Consider the following 27,351-nt stretch of genomic DNA (forward strand, 5'->3'; position numbering starts at 1 on the left):
CTAATTTTTTTGAGCATTGTATTAAGTTTAAATTAGCCCATCAACATTACTATTAGATCTAAATGAGCATTTATTAATATGTTTTAGCAAACCAGTGGTCTATTTATGCTTACGTTGTACTTTAACTTTGCAGAGTTGTCGGTGAAAGCAAACAAATCTGTCCACACACCGATAAATTCTCTATTTCCTTTAAAGACTTTTACTTGTTTTTTCCATAGCTAGCCTAGCTAGCACACACAATGCTAGCCACTGCTATCGAGGTAGTATTCGGTGTATAGGCTACACATTTTTACAGTTGGAGAATGTAAGAATTTCTTTAGGCTTACAACAATGATAAATGAAAATTAAAACTTTTTTAAAAAACATTATTTATATCCAGAGCATTTTTTGTAAAAGCCACAGGGAGTCACTGGAGAGGGGCTAAAGAGCTGCATGTGGCTCCTAACCCATAGGTTGCCCATCCCTGCTCTCAAAGTATAAAGTGCAGGTAGTACAAGTATAGACAGGAGAAGAAATATGAATATACTATAGGTGAGATATATACATTAGTATTAATATGTATGGGAAGAGCATATAGTACAGGTACGTGCATGCAGGCCCACAGTTAGTGTGGCAGAAGTAAGTTGGCAGCCAGTGAAGTAGAGACAGTCTTTGTGCAAATGTCGTTTCATCATTCAAAAGTTACATGGTCACGTTTTTGTTTGAAAGTCTCAAGTCCAGGCAGTTCTGATGTCCTATTTTTCATAGTTTAAATCTGTCTCAAATCTAAGTTTTAGCTCTGTCACAGTGCAGGTCTCATAATAATAGTCTTAATCTGAGTACACTGTCTGTCACCCTCCAGTAGAGTTTACAGAAACCCTCAGACAGAAACAGTAAACTGTGGGCACACTGAGTTTGTGATTGTTGGTTTACTAATATCCTGACACCACCATGACTAAAGGCCTTTGTGTAAAGTTACACTCTAATCCTTTTTTTCCTGCCTACCTGTGCGAGTGCATGTCGCAGCAGGTAGGCAGGTGAGGCTCCAGGGTGAGTGTAGGACAGGACAGGTTTCAGGCCGGGCCTTATCTTTACCATGGAAGACTTGCCTTGAGAAATCTCAGTCAGACACTTCCAGATAATCTCTGCTGAGTTTTTACAGCTAAATTCCTCAATCATGAGGAGCCCCACGCACGTCCTGGAGGGAACCCAATATCCACTGTTTAATGTGCCTTTTCATGAGCACTGCTGCTCTGTGTGTTCAGGCTTGCACACGCATACGCCTTAGTGTGTGTGCGTACTTGTGCGTGTTCCTGTGTGTGCTTTTATGTGTGGGTTGTTTCTATGTGCTCTTTCTTAGTGAGTGGGTGTGAGATCTGTGGTTTCTCACAGTCAGTTCTTATCTTCGTCTCTCTGAGCCTCAGCCAGCGGATCATTGTGAAATAGACACACACACAGAAAGAGAGACACAGATACAGAGTTCACTTTTAACTATTCCCTCCCTGACCTCTCAAGGCCAGATATCTAGGCCTTGTTTACAACTCAAACAAAAAAATGATACAGTCATGGTTATATTAGCAGGAGGGTGACTTTTGTCCATTTGCCTCTCTCTTTGTGTGTCTCTTCGTGTCACCATTTTTTGTGGCCTTGAAGTATTTTATCATGTTTTCACTGTTTTGTCATTTTCATCATGTGAGCGTTGAGCGTTAGATCCTTGACAGACAATAATCATGCTTAGTGCAGACTTGGCCTCAGTACAAGACAGAGCAAGGACTTCCTGAAAAACTATCACTGATGTCATCTTCTGTCTGTCTTTTACCTCTAAAAGGCCAGAGTGACTCAGAGCGGCTGGTTAGTTACAGGTCTATCATGGTCTACTGCATATCTGTAGACGGGTAGGGGCGTAGGAGTGTGTTTATTTCTAGGAGTATGATATGTGTGTAGTACGCACGCTGAGGTCATATAAATCAATATTGAACTGGTAAGAAACTGAAAAGTGAGAAAAGAAGTGAGAAAGAGGTTGTTTCCGATCGAAGGAAACAGATGCTGCAGAATCATGTGGGAGGAAATGCTGTTTTTAGCCTTAGCATGGTTCACTGGCTTAATGCTAACCTCATCCACTATCATCATCACACACACATAGGACATAAGTGAGGAGTTGGCAAGTGGTGTAGTCACTCCCGGTGTTTCAGTCATGGTGTGTTTGTGAAAAGTGTGGAAACACAAAGAAATGTTACACAACATTAGTCATGTTTTTGTCTTTTTCTGCCAACATTTTACTCACCAAGATAATTGCTGAGATCTTGGAACATTGCTAAAATGAAAGTAAGAGCAAGAAACACCATCACAGAGGTTTTGAATTTACCTCCAGGTTAGTCAAATGTAGTTTGAAGAGAAAACGATGACAAATAAATGTGAAATTATCACCCAAACTATCCCTATAAACCTCATTTGACCTACCACAGTTACTGTAGTTGTGCAAACACAGTTTTCTGGGGTAATAAGGGAACTTATGTTTTTACCTCCAAAGGGGTTTGGATTAGTGGTTTAGTAAGGACTTTGGACCTACCTACTATTTGCCCCGTTTTCTATTGAAACCACTGTTCAGGTTATCTCCTCAGGCTAAAATATATTGAAAGATGGGAAATCACTCTGAACTCAGTCTAATTCCCAGGTCATCAAATACTGATGCTTTGTCATGGCATCCGATACAGATGCACAAGGCACCCATTAGTGTCTAAATGACATGCTTCAGGTTAATGAACTCCAATGTAAACCTATCCACAGCAATATTAGACGCTCAGAGCAACTGACAGTATGAAGAGCAAGAACATCTACATAGGGACAATGGGTCAAACAAACACAGGACTTCACACAAGAGACTAATGTTCGTGTCCCAAGTGAAACTAAGGATGCTTTCACACCTGCCCTGTTTGGTTGGGTTCAATTGAGCTCAAGTTCGTTTGCCCCCTAAGCGCGGTTTGTTTGGGCAGGTGTAAACACAACAATCGCACTCGGGTGCACACCAAAGAAGGTCTCGGCCCGGTTGCAAACAAACTCTGGTGCGGTTCATTTGTGGCGACAATGTGTTCCGACCTCGATCTGAACAAGACAACATGCAAGACTACTCTAGGTCTGAAAGCACCCTAAAAGTCAGTCACAAGTTTTGGTGCCAAAACATGTTTTTCCTGTGAACACGGAAGTTAATTTGGAATAGACACTGTATGCATGTAACGTGGAAACTGACACGTTCAAAACTGACACTAAAGGGGTACCTTGAGCGTCATAAATCACTCTGGACAATGTCTGAACAATCAGGTTGGGACGTTGTCCAGAGTTACCACAAGTAGCACACACCAACAGGAGACTGTCTGCGTCAGAAGCATTTCACCTACTGGAAATAATCTGCTTGGTCAAGGCAAGGGTTAGGGTTAGTGCCTGGGTAGAGCGTGCAGGATGCAGGAGATGACGCAGAAACCACTGCAGTCACATACGCGGTTCATAATTTGGTCATGAACAACAAAAACTCTTGCCGTTCCTTCAATTTGTTTTGACGATTTTGGCGTCTGTCCTGACCAACAGAAGTCCCTCAATCAGAACTCTTTCCAGATAGACATTTTTGTTTGCATCTTCGTGTAAATGACCCTTAATCTTCACCCTCAGACGTTTGTTTTCTTTTAGTTTCATGCGAGCCTCATGATGGAAATGTCATCAACACGCTCACTTGCTTGCTGTGAATTCTCGGGACATTTGCCTGCTCTTTTCACACATGGGCTCAGTCGGACATTACATGGACTTTGAACTGGGGAGCCAGCAAGGTAAAGTCTGTATATTGTCTGATCCAACTGATTCAGATATTTGCTTTCTCACATGCTCTTCCGGGTACGATCTAGATAATTTAAGGTTATTTAAGGGGAATGTGTCGGAGGGGTCGCACATAGACTTTGCTTTGTATTACGGGGTCACGGGCAAAGAAGGTTAGTAACCACTGGTTTTGATAATCTGGATTAACTGCAGGCTTGTTTACAACCTGTCTGACAACTTGTGTTTCTTTTACGTCACACTGTGTTGTAATGATGTTCCCAGATTTCTACAATGTTATTACAAGCAATGGAATTGGTGGTTAAAAACACAAATAAGATGATGCTGGTTATAAACTAAAATGATCCTGTAATTAGAGCAGGAACACGTCAAAATGCGCAGCAGGTGTTGCCTCACTAATGGAGCCCACTTTCCTCCCATTGGGCCATGATGTTGGGACTCATGAGACAGGAAGTGTTAAGTGGTTCAGTACTCAGGAGAGCTGATGGAGAGACTCACTCGGCCCAGTGGACCAGAAACCCAAAGCACAACAGTGTCAGGTTCGAGACAGGCTCTCCCATTGGTCAGTCCTCGTCTGTTGTTTCCACCAGGCCAGTGCGCCTTGTTAGGAAAAAGTCAGCGCTTGTCCATTAGTGTGGGGCTCAGCGAGAGTTTAGTGACTCTGTGTTTGTTTTTCTGTCACACTAAGGAGTGGAAGGGTGTGTTTCCACAACCTGTCAGACGGCCATCACCCTGCGCTCTCCTGTGAAGCCTCCTCACCTCTCTGCTCCTCTGCTCAACACATATGTGTTTTCTCTTCCTTTCTTTTGCAGGTCAAGGGTTGCCACTTAGCCCGGAGGGAAGAAAAGCACATGTGACACTGGATCCTGGCAGGGCTAATGGACATTACTCGGTAAGCAGTGTGTCATAGCCTCAGTCGCCTAGATAATAGGGCTGCGGAGTGCCTGGGTTAAACCCACAGGATCAGGGAGTGGTTGTGACTGTTGTCTTTGTTGATCTGCAATCAGTCTCACTGTGACACATATGGCCCTAGACCTACAAAGATAAAGCCTGCCATTTTGCTGCAGGCAGCAAAGAAATCTGCATGACTGGGAAGTAAAGTGTTACATATACTGAGATTAGAACAACATGATTACTAACTCTGAGGCATCACAGTCACTGCTAAAGCATCATAATCAGATGAGATATTTCATGAAAATATGCGAATACCCAGAAACATATATGTGCGAGAAATTAAAAGGTTGAAAGTAGGACAAGACTGATTATGACAGAGCCACTCTACACCACTGCTGCAACACAAAAGGCAAAGGAGGCAACATTATCAAAAAGTAAATGGAAGTGGCCACAGTGTCGGGGTATTCCACTTCCCTCTGTCACTCAAAGTCAGTAATCTGTATTGTTTTGTATCCAGAAAGTAAACTTCCTGAACAGCGAAATATATATACGCAAAAGGCTCATAATAGTCAGGAAGGGATTAGAGATGGGATGAGAAGGCCCCTTGTTAACACAAATTATATAACACATCCCCATAATTAAGTTAAGAATTTCAATATTTGGAAAAACAAGACTCTTTACTCCCCACAATCCTCCCTGCGAAGCCGCAGATAAATCAACCACACAGAGTTAAAAGGGAAGAGATGATAGAGGTGTGCTTTCACTATACATAAGCAGGAAGGGTCCATTAGAGGCAGCAGCAGGTTCAGATGTTTGTCCTGTAGCAGCAAGGTCAAAGGTTGTATCACTGTGACTGACACACGTCTTGCTGAGGAGTATTTTCACAACATGCTTAAACCCAGCCTGCACAAAGATCATATGTTGCAGCATTAATGAAGATGCGTATTCAATCTACGTTATTGTGGTTAGTTTGTCGCAGCTAAACATTTGACTCACCGTACTGGTTTTTGCAAAACAAATGAGTCATTATCACAATGCACATACGTTTTTTCTGCTTGTCTGGTGGAGGACAACAAACATGATCCACATGCTTTTATGTGGTATTTCCTGTAGTACTATTTGTTTACGTTAAATATATTACTGAGGAGAGATCAGACATAAAAACAAAGATGTCAGCTCATCACAATATCCTGTCAGTTCTGGTGAAAACTTTATTTTTTTACAAAGTCGGATTTCTAAAGGATAAGGAAATGTTTTGCCTGAGTTGGTGAGGGTTGATAAGATCAGTAACACTCTCATGTCTGTAAGATATATGTTGCTGTAGCCGGTTAGCTTGGCTAAGCATAAAGGCCTTTGCATGCTGTCTAGCTTTTTTTAATGCGTTTTTTTAATCCGTCATCTGAAACCTTGCACACTTATTCTGATGCGTTTTATTGTTCTGTTCGCTGTGAAAATTCACAGTAGGTGACAAAATGAAAAGACACATTTCCTCCTTTGCCTCTCTTCACTGGAGTTACCTATCTGGCTGTCACCTCTCCCTCCCTGTCTTTCATTTGGCACCGCAGCTGCATGAAGGCGCGGAGCTGTCCTCCTCTTCATCATCATCCACCTGAATATTATTATCTGACCTGTTGAACATGAGCTATCTGAGTTATGAAATGATTCTGTGCATGGTGTTCCTTTGTCTTGTCACAGCTGTGTCCCGCCGCCACATTTTCTTCACTGGTTCTTGGTCACACATCTCTAAAGGCTTTATACTTAGGTCAAATGTCAAACCTTTGCTTTAAATTCGACAACCATGCACTATTGTTCCTTGTTGGCTCATGCTCTCACCATGGGTCTCTCCACAGAGGAGCATGTACTCCCCCCACTGACATTTAAAGTGCAGTTTTTACTTGGGAGGATGTTTCTAATGCAGGTTTGTGAGCTCTGGTATGTGCATCTGAAGGAGTTCAATCATGTGTCTCTGTTGTCTGCAGACAAAGCAGCCTGTGAATAGCCTCACCTCAACGCTCAGAGTTGACCTCGGCCCTTGTTTGGTGATTAATATCCCTCCCACATCACCTGTCACACTGCAGCGGTGCACACACATGCATGCACGCCGCGCTGCAGCCATCCCGCTCTCAGCTGTGAGTGCAGATAAGGGAAATAGCACAGTTAGCACATCCAGTTCTATTTGCTCACCTCTTTCTCAAACAAAGAGGTAAACCTGCCTCTGATAACACAATTACAAAGTGTACATGCCGCCACATTCTCTTGCTTAACCGGCGCGGGTTAAAGGTGAATGAAGATACTGAGAGTAAAACTACACACCTGCTTTATCCTGTTGTGCAGGAAGCACGAACCACAAACCTGATCTGTGTCACAGTGTTGTTTCCATATTGGAAAGCAACCTGCTGTAAAGTCTGATGAAGTAATGGAAGTTTTTTTTTCTTTTTGTGCCACATATCAAAGAGCAGACGACCCCCTCCCTCCACCACCCTAAGACCTGCTGCTGGAGGTTCAGAAACCCACTTCCTGGTACTTCGTGTCAAGGTGCCTCGATACACACACACACCACACCACACAAACAGGAAACAGCCCTCTTTCATGTCCCTCAGACTGCACTCTGTTGAAGTTCTTCTGAAGGGTGCAACAAGAAAGAGGTGAGCTCCAGTCACCAGGTTTAGTTTGAGACATGAAAAGCTTTCCTTTAAATGTTTTATCTTTTCTTCTGATCCCATTAAAACACAAAATGTAGAGAGTTGATTTCACCTTGCCACAAACTAGGCTTGCACATTTGATAAAGGTGACAAAATCTGAACAAGGACATTTTCAATTGACCAGATTAAGAAATATTTCTTGTTTTACATGCTATTTAGGCTATGCATGAACACATATATATTCATTTTGTTGGCCAAAATTTCATTCACAGACACAGAGATAGATTTCTGGTCACCTGTCTGACCCAATAACACTCTATCATTCTACCAGTGTCTCCTTCTCACTGCCTTTCTCCTACACAAACCTCACCTCATAATATTTTCCATTGAGGTCTCGGAAAAGTGTTTAGGAAAAGACATAGGATGTATTTTTGTACTTTTCAGCCACAGCCCAGATGTTTTGAAAAGCGATTAAGCGTGATCGGAAATGTCACGAGAAAACGCTGCTTTGTGAAAGACACGATGAGCTGTGTTACCATAACGAGCCGTACACCACGTCAGGTCGGTACTATGCATGTGAGAGATGAGAAGGAAGCGAGATGGCTCGCTCATTAGCTACTTTCAGACGCTATATGTAGTTTACATATTGTGTTACACCCGTGTATCGGATTTATGTATGCTGGGCCACTTGGAGGTTGCTTCTGGGCAGGATGTGGCTGGTGGGCCGCCAACTGAAAAGGCCTGCTTTGTACTGTAGTGTTGTTACTTGTGTTTGAGGTCAGTTAGACCCCGGAGAAGTCTCTCTGTTCCTCTGATGAACAAACTGTGAAAAACTCCAATAACAGAAATCCAAATAGACGTCACAGATAAAGAACATGTGAAAATTAATTGTGTTAAACCATGTTCTACAGCTGAGACCCCAAATAGAAGTAATTAGTCATGCTATGTAACTGACTTCTGGAACATATCAGTATAAAGGTGACAAAACAATGTTAAGTATGTTTTTCAGCTGTGCTCTGATGAAAATGAAATGCATGTCACTTCAGTAGCATTAAAAAGTTACAGGTTTAAAAGCAGCTCCTTTGACTACAGTTGTATAACCCACTTCTAACACATGCTGTTGCATTGTGGTGTCTTCTTCCAAGTTTGTTGTTGATTACCGCTTTATAATACAATGAGGATTTTATCAACAATATGTCACGAATACTTGTTGGTTTTCATTTTGTTGTCCACATGTTTTCTAACTTTCTCTTCCTCTAAAAGAATGTGTGACACAAAATGAAACAATATGAAGTGGTGAGTAATCCAGTCTGATTATCACAAAAAAAGAGCATTGTTTGGAAAGCCATATCCTTGTTTATCTCGCTGGTATGCAGGGAAGTAGGTGAAGTAACACTTGAGGCTCTCAGCAGGCAGGCTCAGGGGTGTAGTGAGGAGGGGGTAAAGGAACAAGACAAGAATCTACCAGGTTCTCTGGAGTAAGGCAACAAGGAGGCCTCCACGGGTCAGCTGTGACGGGTCAGCACCCACCATTGTGTAGAGGGATGGGAGTTCCTGTTCCGGCTCATTTTTTGCAATCTGAGAGAACATAAACACGGACAGACGGAAGTGTCCAGAGAGCGAGAGAAAGCAGAAGCAGTGTAGACGTTGAGAGGAGTGTATGGAGGGGAAGCTACAGTGTGTTTGTACTGAAATCATACACCACTCTGCTTATATTAATAGTGATTGTTATCTACGTTTATTTATCTATGTAAAAATATATAAAATCCACCACATGTGGTTCTGTGCTGTATATTTTGATACTCTTAGCAGCATCTGACTCAGTTGTTTAACCCATACTTAAAGAAATATCCTCACAATCACGTCAGTCAGTTTACTTGTAACCTCAGGATTATCGATCAGGTGATAACCTCAGCAAATCACGTTCATTTTATTCTTGGAAAGGTAACTGTTTCAGCCACCCCTGATCAATACTTCTGCTGAAATCAGGAGTGTCTTGTCTTTGCGTAACCAAACCTGCTCAATCAGAGTTTGATCATCCCCAGGTCAATACCCCTGGCTGCTCCTCTGTGCTGCTCACCAATCAACTTCCACCACAGTGAAACTCCCTTTAGTTCTGCTTCGTGCACAGAGAAGCAGGGCCAGCTCTATTTCCCATTTTTGACCTTTAAATAGAGCATTTGTAAAAAATATTCTGTCCCTTTATATAAAGCAGGAGCCTGACAGTGAAATATTATGTTGCCATGGAGTCAGTCAAGTGTGGGCTGCAACTTTTTAAGCCTGTGTTTGATTAGAGTTTGACAAATTAGCAGTTATAAATTTGCCGAATTAGCTATTAGCAGCTCCTATTTGAAGTGTACCTGTAGATGTTCAGACTGCTATCAGTGACACTGGAGAAAACTTTTAAATGTGGTGATTCTCATGCAAGTTCTGCCGTGTCTTTTTGTATGATTTCTAAGTGGATTTAATGGGCGTGCCTCAGTTTTAAAACCTCTGATAAACTTCAACTTAACTGCCTTCTAAAACCACTGAACTCCCTGAAGGCCTGTTATGCAAATGATAAAATAACCCATGTCCTCTTGTGCCACCCAGAATAAGGTCATATGAAAAGTTCAAGTCAAAGTTGCAATGTTGAACTTTGAATCTTCATTGCACAGATTAAAAAGGACATTATTTTAACCTCACGCAGGAGCATCTAAAATTCAACCCAAGCACACAACTTATCACACGGTTTAACTTTTCAAAAAATACGGGGTTTATTGACTTAACTGCAATCAATACTTACAAAAGAGGGAGAAAAAAAAAACAGGTTTTCATATAAACTCACAGAAATTACTGTAGTGAAAAAACATGGCTGAAAAAATACATTCAACTGTTTTACTTTCTTTGTGTCAAAAATCTGTTCACCTCTTCCAAAACACGTGAAGGCAACACAGAACAAGTGACTTAAAAAAAAAAAAACAAAAAAAAAAAACTTAATTATCCTCCATTTTATCAAATATAAAAAGGCAGAGAAAGCCTTAGCTACCTGGAATGTATTCAAAGAGGCACTTCCAATGGTCAAGAGGGGGCCAAGCAAGTGCATCAAGCATCCAATCAAATTAAAAAGAAAAACAAACTTTCCTCAACCCATTTGGTCACAGCTATTGCTTGTAATAACAGACTGGGTGTTAAGAACAAGACATTTCGACATAACCAGTCGTCTAACGTGGAGACTCTCCTAAACCAGTGATGTGAGGGGTCTGTCAGCACCCCTTTACTTCCACCATCAACCCAAGTACTGTGAGTAAATAACTCAGAAGATCTGAGACAAAACCAGACGAGGTGAATTAATGTGATAACAGTTTGCTACTGTTACTGTCAGATTATTCTAAGATGTGAAGGGGGAAACGTCAGAAATGAATACAAGCAAAATCTACTTTAGATGGAATTGCAGTCCAATAAGAGGGAGTAAGAAAAAAAAAAAAAAAGTACAATAAATAATCAAAACGCAAAACGTCTTTTTTTGCTTTTTTTTGTTGCTTTAAATTAAGTTTCATTTTTGACAAAGTGTAGTTGCAGAACAAAAGTCATTGAAGTACAATATATTAAACTGTGAAAAAAGGAAAACTGACAAAAACGTCTTCACAATCTTTAGATTAATATGGAAGATCATAATTTAACATAAAAGAAAATATATTCTATTGTTCATTATCCAGATAAATACAAAACAAAATTAACAAAAAAATGCATATGATCAGCAATAAATATGTTCTGATAAGTTAAATAAGCAGTGACAAGCAAACCTTCTGTCTGGAAAGTTTTTTTCAAACAATAATAACCGTAATAATAACATTAATAAAAAATAATTATCAAATAAAGAAAGCAAAAAAAGGGATGTAATGAGTACAGATTGCTCCTCGGAGCAGGTACTAAAGTGGGGGGGGGGTGGGGGTAAAGTAAAATAGCTTGGAGATCCGATCTCGTCAAGTCGCAGGATGTATAACTGCACCATGGGAATGCTGGAATTCCCCAGATCGGTGAGGATGAAGGCGGGGGGGGGGCAGGGTTGAGAGGCAGGACAAAGTCTTACAGGTTTAATGATCAGTTTGATATCAAGACTTCCTTCCCAAAAAAAAAAAAAAAAAAGAAGAGCCAGTGACCAGCAACAGGAGGAGAAAACTCAGAAGGGGGGGGGGGGGGGGGGGGGGGACACATAACCAACTTCCAGTTCAAAGTCCTTCCTGCAGACTCACCCAGTCCACAATTACATAAGACAGGGCTTGAGAAGAACCGTGACAAGGGGGGTGGAAGGGGGCAAATGAGAAAGAACCAAAAACAAACAGTAGTCCATTCACCCTAAACACATGCAGAAACCGCCCCAGGCACTTTTTTCTCTTTTAAAAACTATTCATATCTTTTCAGGGTCTTTATTTTTTTTCCTTTTTGTCTTAACTCAGTCTGTAAAAACGGCTGCGGTAGATCTACAGTTACGTTAGTGAGCACCCTCTAGCTAGCTCAGGGGAAGTGGTATCGTCAGGTAGGAGGGAGGGAGAAGGGGTTTGGGGTGGGGGCTAGTGCAATGCACTCCCCTTTCCAAGGCCACTTGTGCTGCTACACATTCAAGAACAAATAAAGAAGAATGAAAGAAAAAAAAACAAGTGGCACCTGGCAAAACAGTCAATTCTTGTTCTCGTGATTTTCATTGTTCAATTTCCTCTCCTTTTTTTTTGGCACTATGACACATGGCAGGGTACTTTTTAAAACTTGCTGTGCGGATTTACAGGGGTGAAATGATGAATTTGAGCTGAGAGTTCCCTTAATTGATTACATCCTTACAATGCTAACAAGGAACTAACATGGTGTTGTGTCAGGGAAGCATAGGAAAAGGGCAGAGGTAGAGGGGAGTGCCGTGTTCTCTTTGTGTCATCGAACGTAAAGTCACTGGTGGGTGCGTGCAGTCTAGTCATCAGAGATGGAAAGGCGGCTGAAGATGGGAAGGCGGCGGGTGGTATCCAGCGTGGGGGACTCAGAGCCACTAAGGCTGCCTCCAGAGCTGCTCTGATAGCCCTCTTGGTCTGACAGAGAGTCGGGAGGGCTGGATGGAGACTCGAACATCTGAGGGGACTCCAACATGGGTCTGAAATAGTAAGGCGTGCTTGTTGGAGAGGGAGGTGCAGGGGTGTTGGGCTCTGTGCCTACAGGACCAGCACTGAGGCTGGGCCCGAACAGGTTGGCCAGCTCCTGGCTGGAGTAGGTGAAGGGGTTACTGCTGGGCCAGTCGGGGACCTCATCAGGGAAGAACATGGGTGGAGGGGTGACCGAGGTGGGGCTGTCTCTCAGCCCAGCTGAGCTGGAGAAGCCTGCAAAGCTGTAGCTGTGCTGCAGTCGAGGCTTCTCCATCCTGTTGGAGGAGTTAAGAGGGGAGCACTGCTGGGGAGGTCCACGGCGCTCCTCAGCATTGTGGATGAAATGGCAGCGAGGCCCGTATGGGCAGAAACCGATGGTGTGGAAGGTGCGGCACAGCTCAGTTTTGTATTTGGGATGGCGGCTCAGGCTGCGAAGTTCATGGATTCCGTGAGCAAACTGGCATTTGTCTCCGTACTTGCAGGAGCCATTCTCCTCGAAGGGCCTGCAAAGCTCCGTCTTGTAACGGCTGGAGTTCACTTGGCTGCTGCCGCTGGTGGGACTGGCAGGGCCCAGACACTTGTTGAGGGGCCTCTCTCCCGTCTCAGAAAAGGAGCGGTCTCTCATGCGGTTCTCTTTGTTGCCAACCCCTGAGATGAGCGAGGAGTGGTCCGCTGCCTTTAGGCTGTTCAGAAACTGGTTCTGGCTGAACTTTGTGCTGCTGACAGAGTGCCGCCGCTGGTACACGCCTCCCACTGAGGGAGATCCCACCGCCTTCCTGTCCAGCAGGGCTCCGGCGGGGCTGGAGATGGGCACATTAGTGCCAGTGCAAGGGACAGACATGGGATGGGGGGCACCCAAGTTGTTGTTGTAGCTGAGCAGTTTATTGTTCTGCAGAGACACAAAGAATACACATAATTTTAAAAAAGTATTCATCATGTTCAAAGCTGACAGTTAATGTGGTCCTGATTTTAAAGAGAGCTGGTGGGCTGGAGAGAAAAAACCCAACAGCCTCCTCTTGCATGACTGTGTTCTTTTTGGCTCTGACAACATAAGCGGATACAGGCCTATAGAACAGCAGCTGGTTTGGCTAGTTGCCCTGGTTAGGAATGTGTGCCTGTTTAGTAAATGGAGCAGCAGCACATGAGAGGCCACAGGGCTGCTAGTAGCTACAAAGAGCCTGCATCATTTGAAAGATAATGAAAGTGGCAACGCATCCTGCTGAATTACAAGGGGGAAACTGATCTGCTTCTCAATACACTTACAAACTAGATGAGATGACTGATTTACATAAGCATTAAAGCCACCAGAGAGTAAAGTATAACAACCACGAGCACAAAAAAGGAGCAGTTTTAACAGAAATCTGACACTGAAAACATTAAACTGTATGCAAACTAAACAGAGCAGTGACGTGACTAACCAGGGAGCCGCTACGAGTTTAAAAACAGTTATTTCCCAATAAATATCATCGTTAAACTGGGTTTATCATAAACGCAGTTTTATAGGAGCAATAGTAGGTAAAAGCCAGACAAATCTAGTCAATGATTAGCGAGCATGTGGCTGCTTTGTGAGGAGTATTAAAAGTGGCGCAAAACTGCCCTCATTAACAGAAAGAAGCTAACGTTCGGATACAGCACCGTGCCTCGTTAGCGAAACTACTAATTTAAGGTTTGCGTATGTGGCACGTGTTAAATATAAATTTTGAAGCGTTAAACTTTTAACAAACAGTTAGTGTTAAGTCACAGGCAGGCTTCGGCACACTTTTAAAGCCACTAGTTCAACGTAAATAACCCCAACGATGGTGTTAAAACAGGAAACAACAGGTAAAAGTCAGCAAACAGTCGACGTCAAAGTGAAGCGAAAAACAAATCAAAAACAGCCAAACAACAACAAGCCTCCACACACAGGCGCGTCACGGCAGAGGGCCGCGGTCATGCAGCTCATCATTCCTCCACAGCGGCTAACTCACTGCTGCTAACAGGCTAACACACTCCTATCATACAAAACACCACACAGACACAGACACACACACACACACACACACACACACAGGAAAAAGTTTTAAAGCTACCTTGTTCATTACTTCGAAGTCGAAGAAAGGCGACACCACGGCTGTGGTCATCTTTGCAGCGACCAGGGTTTAAATCAAAAGTAGTAAAAACAAAAAAAAACAAAAATAAAAAAAATAAACTGTGCTTGTTAGAAAAGTTGCGCAGGTCTGCTGAGGTCTCTGATTTGCAGCTCCTGTGTATTTTTGACCCTGCAGAACTCCCCCTCTGCCCTGCACCAGCCCCGACATTTGCTTTATAATCCTTTTGCAGGAGGAGCCTCAAAGCGCTGGGCGTTAACTTTCAGTTAACTTTTTTTTTCTCTCTCCTTCCTCTTCTGGATGGACAAACTTGCTGTGGGTTGTCAGTTTGTTTGAGATTACTACACAGTTGTACGCAGAATGAATACTAAACAGGCTTTATCTGTGAGCAACGTGTGGTAGAATTAACCCAGTTTTTATCTTTTTCTCTGTAGTAAGCCACTTTATTAGTTTATGAGGGGAGTTTAGACATTAAAAAAGTGACTTATTACACTTGTGATACTGTACATGCTCTGTTTATGAACTTTATGTAGGTTTAAAGTTAGAAATTCAGCTTAATTTCCCCCCTGCCCCATGGAAGTCTGGTACTGGAGCAGTCTGGAGTTGTTTACTGGGAGGCGCTGCACTATCCTCAGGGTTTCAGCTACCATCCACTACTCTGTAATTAATTTACTCTTAATTGCTGGACTGTAACGTCACTTGTGGGACTTTCCGGTGAACTCAGGCAGCCAGGGCTTTTAACTCTTTCCCGACCACCACAATTTCCCCCCATTAAACCCCCTCTCCCTCTCACTGTTCCTCACCAGCAGCTCTAACACTGCTGAATATGTGCATGGATGTCATTCCATCAGGTAGGCGATAATAACCTGATACACTAGTGACCTCACCAGATTTTCAACCACAGCCGGTGACAATGACGCTCGCAGCCACATATGAAAGAGCTGTGCTGCACAGTGAGTGAAACCTATACAAATCTATTGTGGTCCGTCGTCTTCCTCTCTCCCTCCCGCCCTCTCTGAATCCATGACAGAGCAGCCATCGGCCATGTGCAGAGTCAATGTCAGGGTTGGGTTGCTGGAGAATAGAGAAGAGGGGAAAGAATGGCAGGGTAGGGGGAGAAGAAAAGAAGCTGTTAACTAAAAAAAAAGTTGGAGGTGGCGGAGGGGATGAGGGCGTGAGGGGGAGATTTACGGGGGACGTTTATTACTACTCAGAGCTGCCCCAGGGAGGTGAGGGAAGAGGGGTGGGGAGAGAAGGAGAGAGGCAAAACATTCCCCTTTTCCCTTCCTCTTCTTTGCCTATACAGAAGCCACACAGGGGGTGGAGAGCTTTGTCTCAGCTGTGGAGGAGGCAGGGGATGTTGTTTTTGTCCTGAAATGTTGGATTCAGTCGAGATAGGAAAGGCCTCAGCTTGGATGCAGCATCCTCATTTCAAACAAACATCTTCCTCCCAGTACATTAAGAAAAGTAACTTTCTGAGATTCTCTGGACCCAGTCGAGAAGAGCGAGGGTGTGTGTTTTAACATAAAAAGAGTTTTACGAGCTGGGGCTGTTTGGAGTAATCTCCCCCTGGTGTGTTTTCACAGACGACCGGGTGGGATGACAGACTTGCTGGAAATCACGTCTGCAGTTCAAAGGCCCTGTCGCTGATTGATTAAGTAGATCAGATTGATCGTGTCTCCTCTGAAAAGCAGGGACGTAGGAGGGGAATCACAGCTTCTCCTTTTTTTCGGCACATACAAAAAAACCTATAGCTGGTGTGAAATGATCTGAAGGACTCATAATATGTCACACATTAAAACATAATCAGAGCATGTGTTTATTGAAGTACAATGCACAGAGGGGACTGTGATGTTGCAGCGAATGGATTCTCGTCCAGATTTGAACCCCACAAGGTCAGCAGGGTTCAAAAACACAACAACAATCCGCTGACTCTGATGTGAAATGTCTTCCTTACTTGGACCCTGGCCTCAAGAAGCCTCACACACACCGCAGTTGTTTACTTTAATACTCTCAGATGTATCGTGCCTGCTTGATATTGTGCGGCGCAGTCATCCTTCCAGGTTTGGGAGGAGGCACCTGTTTCCTGCCAAAATGAAAATCTCTCAGGGGATATTGTCAGACGTGTTCCCGTTTTAAACATGCAGACGGTAAATGGCATCGTTTTGACTCAGTGGCTTGCAGACATCAGCACATGCCACAGGGCTTTTAAACATTTTGTTTCAGTGAGAGGTTATGTAAGCTGCATTTATACGTCTGGGATGTACTGAATTCAACACAAATCCTTCCAGTCCTAAAGTTACAAGATTATTGTGCAACCAAGAAAGTTGTGATCAAGTCACTTAGTGGACTTTGGTGACATTTGAAGGTGTAGACTGGACTTTGCATCAGAATACTTACAAAACAGGATATTCATATTCACTCAAAGCTGACATTTATGACAGTACTACTAAAAGTTACCGTGTGAACAGTAAGGCTGCAGCTGATAACTGCATTTGATCATAACAGTTATTGTTTCAGTTTATTGTTTGGCCTATCAGCTGTGAGAAAATAGGGAAAAATGTTCTTTTGATGTCTTCAAATGTCATGCTTTGGTCAACTAACAGTCTAAAAAATTCAAAATGTATTCAATATATCAAAGAGAGCAGCAAATTCTCACAGATGAGAAGCTAGAATTGGAGGATGTTTGACACCTACTGCTTGGAAAATGACTAGTTTCAGATTATTTTTCTGCTGATTGACTAATTGATAATTTGACTAATTGTTTCGACTCTTTATACATATAAATATATTTTCCGTCACAGCTTGTAAAAGTGACGGGTGGAACATTAATGAGAATTTCTGTCCAATTTTTTCCACTGACTTACAAAGTGAAAAACAAAAAAGGAATAAACTAGCTCTCAGCCCTTCTTTAGAGAGGATTTTCCTCTTGCTGTTGACAGAGTCGGGTTTCTCCCTCTGGAGGTTTGATTTCTGAGGATTTGTGCTCCTCGAGGTCAAAGCTGTCCTCCTCTGGCTTGTCGGCCCTATCAGTCTCAGCTGGAGTTGCGGTCCGTCACTCCTCAGCCGGATGGTTTGATTTCTGCCTCCTGTGCTGACGACCCCCCTCCTCAGAAGGGAGGACTGGGATGAGGCTTGAGGTCACTGATAACATTTAAGTGGGATGACTGGATGCTAAATCTTTTATCTAACTGAGCAGGAGATGAAAGAAGTCATGGGGAAACTCAACAAATTGGAAGCTGTCTGTGGCGACAGTGTGTTAAAGCAACAGTTTGCTGTAGTTCTTCCTCACAGCCAACAGAGGGCAGAGTTCTTCCTCTTCGCTGTTCCCTTGTTGCAGCATTTCCTATTTACTCCCCTCTCTTTGTACAGCATCTAAAGTGTCTCCATGTTTGCCTGAGGCATAAATTTAGATTATCACAACGGTAACAGCGTGAGTGAGAATTTCTAAGATTAGACGCTGGGGTCAACACAGTCAAACACAGCTCTTTCCTTGTGTGGCTTTGAGGTGAATTAGGACTCAGCACAAGCCTGTGTATTGTGTAATCATCCTTTCCACTGACACACTAACTTACTGGCCTTATATGAAGCAAAGAGACTTATCAGCTGTACAAAACACAAATGCTGACACGGGTTGTGCGGTAATGTCAAGCTGTGCTGCACCACATCGCACTTAGGGCGACCACAAGGTTCATGAAACGATGTCATAAAGGAGAAATAAATATTTTTACTGCCTTATGGTACTTAATGTATACTCAGGGGATTGATAGGGTTGTTGATAAACACCAGTGACACAGCTGTTTGCCACATAATGGCACTTATGATTTCTTATAAACAATTTCCAGCTGAAGTATCTGTTTAGGAAGAAACAGTTCCCCCCCCACACACATGTATTTTCAATTCCGTAAAACTGAAGGGTATTACGAGCAACTGTAAGTGGAAAGTCACCTCTTCACTAGAAATGTGCTTTGCATCTTGTCAGTGTGGTGAAAACATTATATAATTATTTATGTTAATTCCAGGCGAGCATGTCGTGACTGAAGATCAGATCTTTACTTTACTTTATACCTTATTAACAATCTTTATTGTTTATATTTTGTTTTTATTTTCACTCTTTCCCACTTTGTTATGTAACTGCTGCACAATAATTTCCCTCGGGATAAATAAAGCTTTATCTCTCAAGCACAAGTATTATTACCATAATGTAAAAATACTAAAACAGTTACAGGTTCTGGATTCTGAATAAGTAGAGAAGAAGGATAGGGAATACTAAGTAAAAATGTACTTATGATGTTTAAAATAGAATTTTATGTATTTTCTTATTATTTAATCATTATTACAAACACCATTTTGCTGTTGTAGTAGTTAGTCAAGTTGGAGCTGATTTTAATTGCTGTAACCATGCACCATGTTTTTTGTTTAAGTTGAAATTAAAGAACTAATTTTCAGGTTAATACTTGTTCTAGTAGAAACCCAAAATACATGTTTACATGCTTTAATGGTCAAAAAAACATATATTTTCTCATACTATCTGTGCTGGAACACCTGTATTCACCCTCTGTCTGTTTGTTTCTTTAACCTCTGTCATGAAAAAGCCCAGTCTGCTCTGATTGGTCCGTATTTCTGGATCGTCTGCATCTCGGCATCTAATAGTGACACTTTCTGCTGTGAAAAATTCCTAGTAGAAGCTTCTAAACACAATCATACATGTTCCAGCAGGAGTATGATCTGAAATCGGGGAGAAATTAACATTTCCCTGACATTAGCATGTAGCTACATGTAGCAGTGTACTAGCAGCCAGGGAATGACTGCACATAGTGGCACTTTCTATCGTTAAAGATCAACAACAAAAGCCTCTAAACACAACTGGACCTGTTCCAGCTGGATTATGGTCCAAATCAGGGAGAATTAACAACATCAGCAACCATGTTCACATGTTGCCCTGATGTTAGCATGTAGCTACATGTAGCAGTGTACTTGCAGCTGGGGAGTTACTGTGTATAGTGGCACTTTCTCCGTTAAAACGTATCAATAAAAGCATCAAAGCACTGGACATTTCCCAGCAGGGATAAGGGGCAATATTAATATTTATATTAATATTATTATTATTATTTATTGCTGTTTCTTGTATTTTCTGTACTTTTTCTGCATGCCTAGTTTTTTAAGTTTATAAATATTGAAATCTTTAATTTGACTCTTTACTCTTACTCTTTTTGACTGCCGTAACACTGGAATTTCTCAATTGTGGGATCAATAAAGGTGTATCTTGTCTTATCTCTTAACAACATCAGCAACCAAGATTACATGTTTCCCTGACGTTAACATGTAGCTACGTGTAGCAGTGTACTGGCAGCCTGGGAATGACCTGTTATAGCGGTATTTTTCACTGTGAAAAGCCACCAATAAGAGTAAATGTTTACCTAATATTAGCATATAGCTACATGTAGCAGTTTGCAGGAATGACTGCATACAGTGGCACTTTCTATTGTTAAAATTCAACCGTAAAATGTTCATAATCAGTTCCAGCAGGATTATGATCCAAAATCGGGGGGAATTAACACCAGCAACCATGTTCACAGTTAGTGTGTACAGTGGCACTTTCCCCTGTTAAAACTTACCAATAACAGCTACAAAGCATAACTGTTAACGTAGCTACATGAAGTGGTGTACTGGCAGGAATGACCTGGTATAGCAGCATTTTCTACTGTGAAAACTCACCAATAAAAGCTACTTAACACAATCAGCTGTGTTCTAGCAGCATTATGATCCAAAATTAGGGCCAGTATAGCAACATAAGCAACAAAGAGTGAATGTGTCCCTAATGTTAGCATGTAGCTAGATGTAGCAGTGTGCAGGAATGACTGTGTGTAGTGGCACATTTGTATTGTTAAAAATCAACCATAAAATGTTCATAACACAACCTGACCTGTTCCAGCAGGATAATTATTTAAAATTAGGGAGAATCAATGACATCAGCAACTATTTTTCCTGACATTAGCTTGTAGCTACATGTAGCATTGTACTTGCTGGAGAGTTACTGTGTATAGTGGCACTTTCTCCTGTTAAAGCTTCAAAGCTAGCAAGGGATAAGATCTGAATTGGAGCGATCTTTACATCATCAGCAACCAAGATTACTTGTTTCCCTGAAGTTGGCATGTAGCTATATGTAGCAGTTTGCTTGCAGCCCAGCAATGAGCCATTATAGTGGCATTTTCTAATGTGAAAATTCACCAATAAAAGCTTCTAAACACAATCAAACATGTTCTAGCAGGAGTATGATCTGAAATCAAGGCAAATATAGGAACATCAGCAACCAAGATTACATGTTTCCAGGATGTTAGCATGTAGCTACATGTAGCAGTGTAGGCTACACAATGTAAACACTTGCAGCAGCAAGCCTGGATAAAATATATAAAGTAATCCAACACAATCTGATGTAATCTTGTAGCCAAAGAAGAAAAAGTATTTTAGCACAGCTTGAAGCTGTGAAACTTGTGCCACATTTTATATGAACATCCATCATTGTAATATATATATATATATATATATATATATATATATATATATATATATATGTATATGACAGAAAATAAGGTCAAGCATAGGACGTCCCCTTTAAGTTTAAATTTCTTTCTGTACAAAGAATCTAAAGATTTGAAATAAAAGTAGTGGAATGAAAAATACAAAATAAGTATGAAATAGCATAAAAAGGAAATACTCAAGTAAGGTCATTCATTCATCTTCTAACCGCTTCATCCTCTTGAGGGTCGCGGGGGGGCTGGAGCCTATCCCAGCTGACATCAGGCGAGAGGCAGGGTACACCCTGGACAGGTCGCCAGACTATCGCAGGGCTGACACATAGAGACAAACAACCATTCACACTCACATTCACACCTATGGACAATTTAGAGTTACCAATTAACCTAGTCCCCAGTCTGCATATCTTTGGACTGTGGGAGGAAGCCGGAGTGCCCGGAGAGAACCCACGCTGACACGGGGAGAACATGCAAACTCCGCACAGAAGGGCTCCCACGCCCGGGATCAAACCGGCAACCCTCTTGCTGTGAGGCGAGAGTGCTAACCACCACACCACCATGCCGCCCCCAAGTAAGGTCAAAGTACTTAAAAATCATACTTGAGTAAATGTACAAGTACATGTTCCTGTCTCCACTGAAAGCATGATACATTACATAAAACTGACCTATTAAAAGCCATAGATTACTTAAGACTCCTATAACTTCCCATTTTTTTCCCCAGCATGTGAGCACATCTTTCGTAACACTGACAGGACAGATTGTTGAGCAGTCAGCGGTTAAGGATAGCCAAGTTCGACCTAAACACGCTTTGATTCCATGAATATGTTGTCATGTGTCTGCCCACATTCGCCGTTGACCCTGCGTGGGTTTTGTTTCTGTATACATTCTCTTCCCCACATCCCAATTTGTGTGATCCTGTTCTTGTCTGTAAAAGCTTTGACAGCCAGGACCATCCGTGATTGCCTCCTTTCATGTCTCATGGTATGTTTGCCAAATTCATAAGGGAGGAGTGTGGTCATCATGCGGGGTGAAGCTCGCCTCGGAGGAACAGGGTGAGGGACAGAGAAAGAGGGAGGGAGGCAGGAAAATAAGAACTAGCAGGGATTAATTGTCCATAAGAGTAGCCACAGCATTGTTAGTGGTGAACCGCCAGCTGCTCTTGCTGATGTTGTTCCCATGATTCGCTCCAGCATGCCCATCCACTCCACTTCCACTGCCCTTCATCTCACACTGGGTGGGATGCGGCATCAATGCAAGGCTTGGCTCATTTTGTGTGGCTTTGACACGTCACGGCATTACAATCGCAACCCGAGTTCAAAACAAACACCACGTTGGAAATGAAAGTCTTTGGCCTCCGTCAGTGGCAATTCGCGGGGAAATAGAAGAAGAATAATGATGTTTTGGTTGAATGTGAGGTCGCAAAAATAGCAACAAAACAAGAGAGTGAAGGGGGTCGGGGTTTAAAGGAGATTTACTGTCTAATTCTCTGCTGACACGCCGCTCTCTGGAGGACAGTTGTATTTAGAACGAAAGGCCAGCTTCCTCCTCTGACTTCCTGACCCGTGTTTCCTGAGGAACAATCTTTTTGTCTGTCCCGAGGTGGCTCATGGGAAGGGAGAGTTTGGTTTTCCACTTGCACATTAGGGGTCGCGGCAAAGGTCAAAGCCATCAAGCTATAGAAATGAGACGATGACCGTAGCTATGTGACACAAAGCACACTCAGAGATGGCAGATGACGTGCAGATACACTTAGAGAAGCAAGGAATCTAGTACTTGTTGTGTCCACCCCCTCCCTTGGGCTCAGTGTACCTCCACTGGGGACTGGACAGACCTGACCCTGGTCCAGGTGTCATGACCATGCGGCGGACGCTGAAACAAGATATTCCTCAGCTCCTCACTCAGCGCAGGAGGAAAAATCAATGGGCTTTGTACATCGTAGGAACAGTGGAAAGCATTCTCTCACCAAAAAATCCTGCCCCTGTCCCATCTGTCTCCATTCTCCGGCACTCTCAGACCTCACAACCGGCCCTGTGTGGTCACTCCTGGACTAGAATTACACAGTCCATGTGTCCGGCTCTGGACAATACACAAAGCCAACCGCCCCATGTGACCCTGCCCACTTTTTCTCACACTTCTACCCCTTGCAGATTTATTGAATTGGACGAGTCTTCTCTCCGGTTATTGATACTTCTCCAGATGCTGTTGACGAGGACGCACTTCTGACATTGTGTGTTTGACGACAGCGTCGCCTCTCATAAATGAGACTCTTGGAAATTAGCGTTTGATGGTGTGTGAATTAATGCAAGCGTGTTTTGATTAAACTGATGTTGAGCTTTGAGAATAGGATTAGTTGTTTGAGAGCCGTCCTCAGTCGACCCAGGGCATATGGTGATGTCAAATTCCTCCTTGTTGTAGGCGTGTGATGATTTATTGTGAAAAACCGTGCTTTTATTGTTGCTGCAGCTCAGCTTTGAACCTTTTTTTGGTGCCTGCCTTTATTGCCAGTAGAACACTACAAATTATCTGCAGATTATTTGATGAAAACACCACTGCAGGTCTGTTGTTTTTCATTACTACTCTCCATGCAGGTATTAAATTTATGGTTAGTGTCAATTATGGGATTCCCCCCCCCCCAGAGCTCAGTGCACCTCAACTTACAGAAAACAACAGACAGAAAAAAGCAAACAACACATGCTCAGCATTTAGAAAAAAATGCTGCAAATAAATAAAACACAGCCAAGTTGAGAAACACATTCATCAACCTGACAACACGTATGTCGCCCAAAGAAATGTGCTGCAATTACAGAAAACACAGCACAAATACAGAAACACACTGGTTGTGTTCTCTAGTTGTGTTTTCTGTATTTGCAGCATGTTTCTGTTTTCGGTTGTGCTTCTGTATTTGGTTGTGTTGTTTCTATTTGCTGCCTGTTTCTGTATTTTCAGCACGTTCCTGTATTTGGTCATGTTGTCTATTTGCAGTGTGTTTTCTTATGCTATATATTTTTGTTTTCCCTCTGTCTGTGTGGTACAACACAACATGTCCTGCCACTGGTGTTGGCTGTCTGCCATGTTTGTACTGTGTGCCTGTTTTTACTGTGTGTGTGTTATATTTTGTGCACTCACACCGCACACTGATTCACCTTAATCAATCATTGTGTTGTCTTTGATGAACTTGTGATTTTTCTGCTGCATTTGTTGTCTTTAGTTGCAGTGTGCTGAGCTCTCAGGGCTTCCGTAGCTTAAAGTTTTGAAGGTAATGTAGCTGAAGAAAAGCAGTCGGTAAGTGTAGTGGTGAACCATTACCAGACACCAGAAGAAAATGTTGGCATTGTTGTGCCGGCAAACCAAGGATGTGTTACATTTGCAAGTTTTATACGTATCATATAAGGGTTTCTGAAGTGACGTTATAGGAGCTGAGTTTGTCATCAGGAGGTGGAGAGGACAATGGATGGCTTGTCACTTGGGCCAGATGCCTGCCAAGTTGCAGACCACTGCAGGCCGCCGGTTGTGATGTAGGGAGTCATTGCTCTGTTACCCACTTTTCTTTAGGCACCAAACGTGGTGTTTTGTAGTGACCTGCCACTGGAATAGTGCCACGAAAAACAGTTGTTTACTAAGACACTGTTCTGTTTCCTGCTAGGGTCGTGCCATAAAAAGCAGTTGTTACGTATCAAGACATCGCTGTCTTCCCTCTAGGGACAGAATCACGAAAAGTAGTTGTTCCTTTCGAAAAGACATCCCGTGTTTCCTGCCTGGATAGTGGCACGAAATGCTGTTGTTATTTTACCAAGACATCACTGCATGTCCTCCCAGGACAGAGCCACGAAAAACTGTTGTTGTTTACTGAGACATTGCCAGGTTTCCTGCCCAAATGGTGGCACAAAAAGCAGTTGTTGTTTACCGAGATATTGCTGTGTTTCCTGCCAGGATAATGCCACAAAATGCGGTTATTATTTTTCCAAGACATCCCTGTTTTCCCTCCCAGGAAAGAGCCACACGAAGTGGTTGTTCTTTTCGAAAAGACATTGCCATGTTTCCTGCCCAAATAGTGGCACGAAAAGTGGTTGTTGTTTACCGAGACAGTGCTGCATTTTCTGCCAGGATAGTGCCATGTAAAGCAGTTCTTTTTTATTCAGACATCCCTGGATTTGATGCTGGGATAGTGCCATGAAAAGCAGATGTTGTTTATTGAGATATCGCTGCGTTTCCTGTGGTGATTGTGCTCCCAAAACCAGGTATTTTAAGCTAAAACGTCATCTTTTCCTAACCATAACCATGTTTGTTTTTTTTGTTTTTTTTTGTAAAATCTAACCACACATTGATCACATTGTTTAACTGTAGTTTCAGTGATTCTGCGACATAATAACATGCAAATGTAAAGTATCTGTTGTTTGCAGAAATGTTCAATGCAAACATATTATTGTGGCAACTGAGCTGTATGTTGTCTGAATGCTCAGCCCCCAGCACCTTAGCTTATGATTTAGGAGGTAGTGTAGCTGAAGAAAAGAAGTAGGTGATGGATGTAGTGAACTTAGAGAGCTACAGGTGTTTCAGCTTCAGCAGCAGATTAATTCATCTGTTAAACTGCACCTTTGCCTGTCCTCCTGAGATGAAACGTCCCAGTAACGTCTGCTCTTTTTTCTGTGTGACCTGCTGCGACTCCCGGAGGGTCATATGAGCTCGTGAAGTATATCCATCTTCGCTTTAATGGAAAACGACGAGGAAATGAGCAAAACTCAAGCTATGTGGATAAAGATCAAGGAGTCTGTGGTAGAAAGATTTCCTCCGAGGAATATAGAAAAAGACTCAAACAGCATTTTATGTTCCCAAAGGGGCCAGAATACGTCACCGTCTTACCGCTTTGATTGTAATTTTTGTAAAAGCGCTCCCAATCACTCAAAGAAAACAACTCTGAGGGATTTTGTGTGATTGCCCACAGTCCAAACAGGGCACAGCCCCAAAATAGAGTTTGATGTCCAAGATGAGTCTAAGCTGCTTCTTTTTCTTCTGTTTTTGTAAAGAAAACAACCCTCTGGGTCTTTGAGGCCGGTCCAGTCCAAATGCCCCCAACTGTTCCCCACTCCGCCTTCCCTTTCTCCTCTCTCTCTTTCAGACTGTCTTCTTCCCTGGCAGTGAAAGAAGGTGCAGCTGTGTGGAGTCCTTTGGGCTGAATGAGAAGAATCAGCCCATTTGGTTGACTTTCCTGGCCAAAGCTATAATTTTCTCCTGCCAGGGTTTAACATCCAGTCCAGAGCAGTTCCTGGGCTCCAGCCGCTTGCATCCAACAGGACAATGGGGATTGTCCTACAGCCATATACCACACAGGAGTCCAACTGCCTGTCTGCCAAAATGTGGAAGCATCTACGTCTCCAGACCAAACCACTACCTTCTTTACAAGTCAATTAGTCCATTTTTCGAGTCTTTAAAATTGCTGAGTCTTCTTGTTTTTGACACAATTCTACTCGTTTCCAGGGTTCCTGCGGATCCTTAAAAAGTCTTCAAAGGCATTGAATTCAGTAATCTTGAAATAAAGCCTTCACTGGTATTAAAATGTCAAAAAGACTTTTGGTTACATCTATTTTTTGAATAATTGACCCTTAGCTCAGCCCTGCCCCTTTCTGATGGTCCGCCTCCTGATTTCAGAGGGAAGCAGACTGTAAATGGGATGTCAAACTAACTCAGCAGCAAAAACAGGTTGAAAAGATAAAGAAAGTCAGAGGCTCAAGTCTAACGTACAGATCACAATGTAAACGTGAACGACCACATCACTTGGCAACGAATGTTGTTTAGTGTGAACCCGGCATTACACTTTAGAGGATTTGATTTTGGTTTTGGAATGGGGAAGAAACGTATATCTCCTTTCAACCTTTCCAGGTTAATGATTGTTATTGATAGACATGCTCCAGGCACAACGTTTAGCTCAAAATCCACAAAACCAGCTTGAAAACAAAGAAAATCTGTAACGATTACCTAAGAGTCTCTGAAGCACAGCCGTGTAGTTGTCAGACTCTTGTCAGAGCTGGCCAATGCTGTGTTATGATTGCCCAGTCTGTGTTCGTCGGGGCGGGACTTAGCAATAGGTCAGTTGACAGAATGCCTCTTGCATTAATATCACACAGATCAGGACAGCAAAACAAACAACACTACCCAGCAAGCAATAGTCGTGATTTAAACGTATTGGCTATATTTAGCTCTGATTTAGTCTAGCTACATGTAACCCAAATCTAGCCAATTTAATTTTGAAATTGATTAAATGTAGTTTTCGCCATTGCAGATGGCG

General features: G+C 42.6%; 2 protein-coding genes across 12 annotated transcripts in view; one reads left to right on the forward strand and one right to left on the reverse strand.

The window, feature by feature from the left end:
* The window catches only part of LOC117266705 (uncharacterized), a 227,713-nt gene that overhangs the window by 108,822 nt on the left and 91,540 nt on the right, over positions 1-27,351 (forward strand). For 5 of the 11 annotated variants that reach the window (XR_013493396.1, XR_013493399.1, XR_004502516.2 and 2 more), the window contains 2 exons: positions 4,614-4,693; positions 7,150-7,340. Coding sequence is in view for 4 of the 11 variants with exons in the window: in XM_078175198.1 (XP_078031324.1) it covers positions 4,614-4,693; positions 7,150-7,340 (271 nt within the window). In the remaining 7 variants the exon portion in view is untranslated. Of the gene's footprint in view, positions 1-3,660; positions 3,798-4,613; positions 4,694-7,149; positions 7,341-27,351 lie in introns of all 11 variants that reach the window. The other 6 variants (XR_013493397.1, XM_078175201.1, XR_013493398.1 and 3 more) reach the window with 4 other exon arrangements.
* On the reverse strand, positions 10,069-14,731 carry zfp36l1a (zinc finger protein 36, C3H type-like 1a). The gene is made up of 2 exons (XM_033643167.2): positions 14,515-14,731; positions 10,069-13,334 (listed from the first exon to the last, which is right to left on the reverse strand). Exons 1-2 carry the CDS (start codon positions 14,563-14,565, stop codon positions 12,279-12,281), a joined length of 1,107 nt encoding a protein of 368 aa, XP_033499058.1. The 5' UTR covers positions 14,566-14,731; the 3' UTR covers positions 10,069-12,278.

Source organism: Epinephelus lanceolatus, chromosome 15 (genome assembly GCF_041903045.1).
Source record: "Epinephelus lanceolatus isolate andai-2023 chromosome 15, ASM4190304v1, whole genome shotgun sequence".
NCBI classification, from domain to species: Eukaryota; Metazoa; Chordata; class Actinopteri; order Perciformes; family Serranidae; genus Epinephelus; species Epinephelus lanceolatus.

What these genes read in the sequence shown, in the direction of transcription:
- zfp36l1a (XM_033643167.2), bottom strand. Translation starts at nt 14,565, where the DNA reads ATGACCACAGCCGTGGTGTCGCCTTTCTTCGACTTCGAAGTAATGAAC. An exon ending in ACTTCGAAGTAATGAACAAG is followed by an intron (nt 13,335 to 14,514) that starts GTAGCTTTAAAA and finishes GTGTCTCTGCAG; the next exon opens with AACAATAAACTGCTCAGCTA.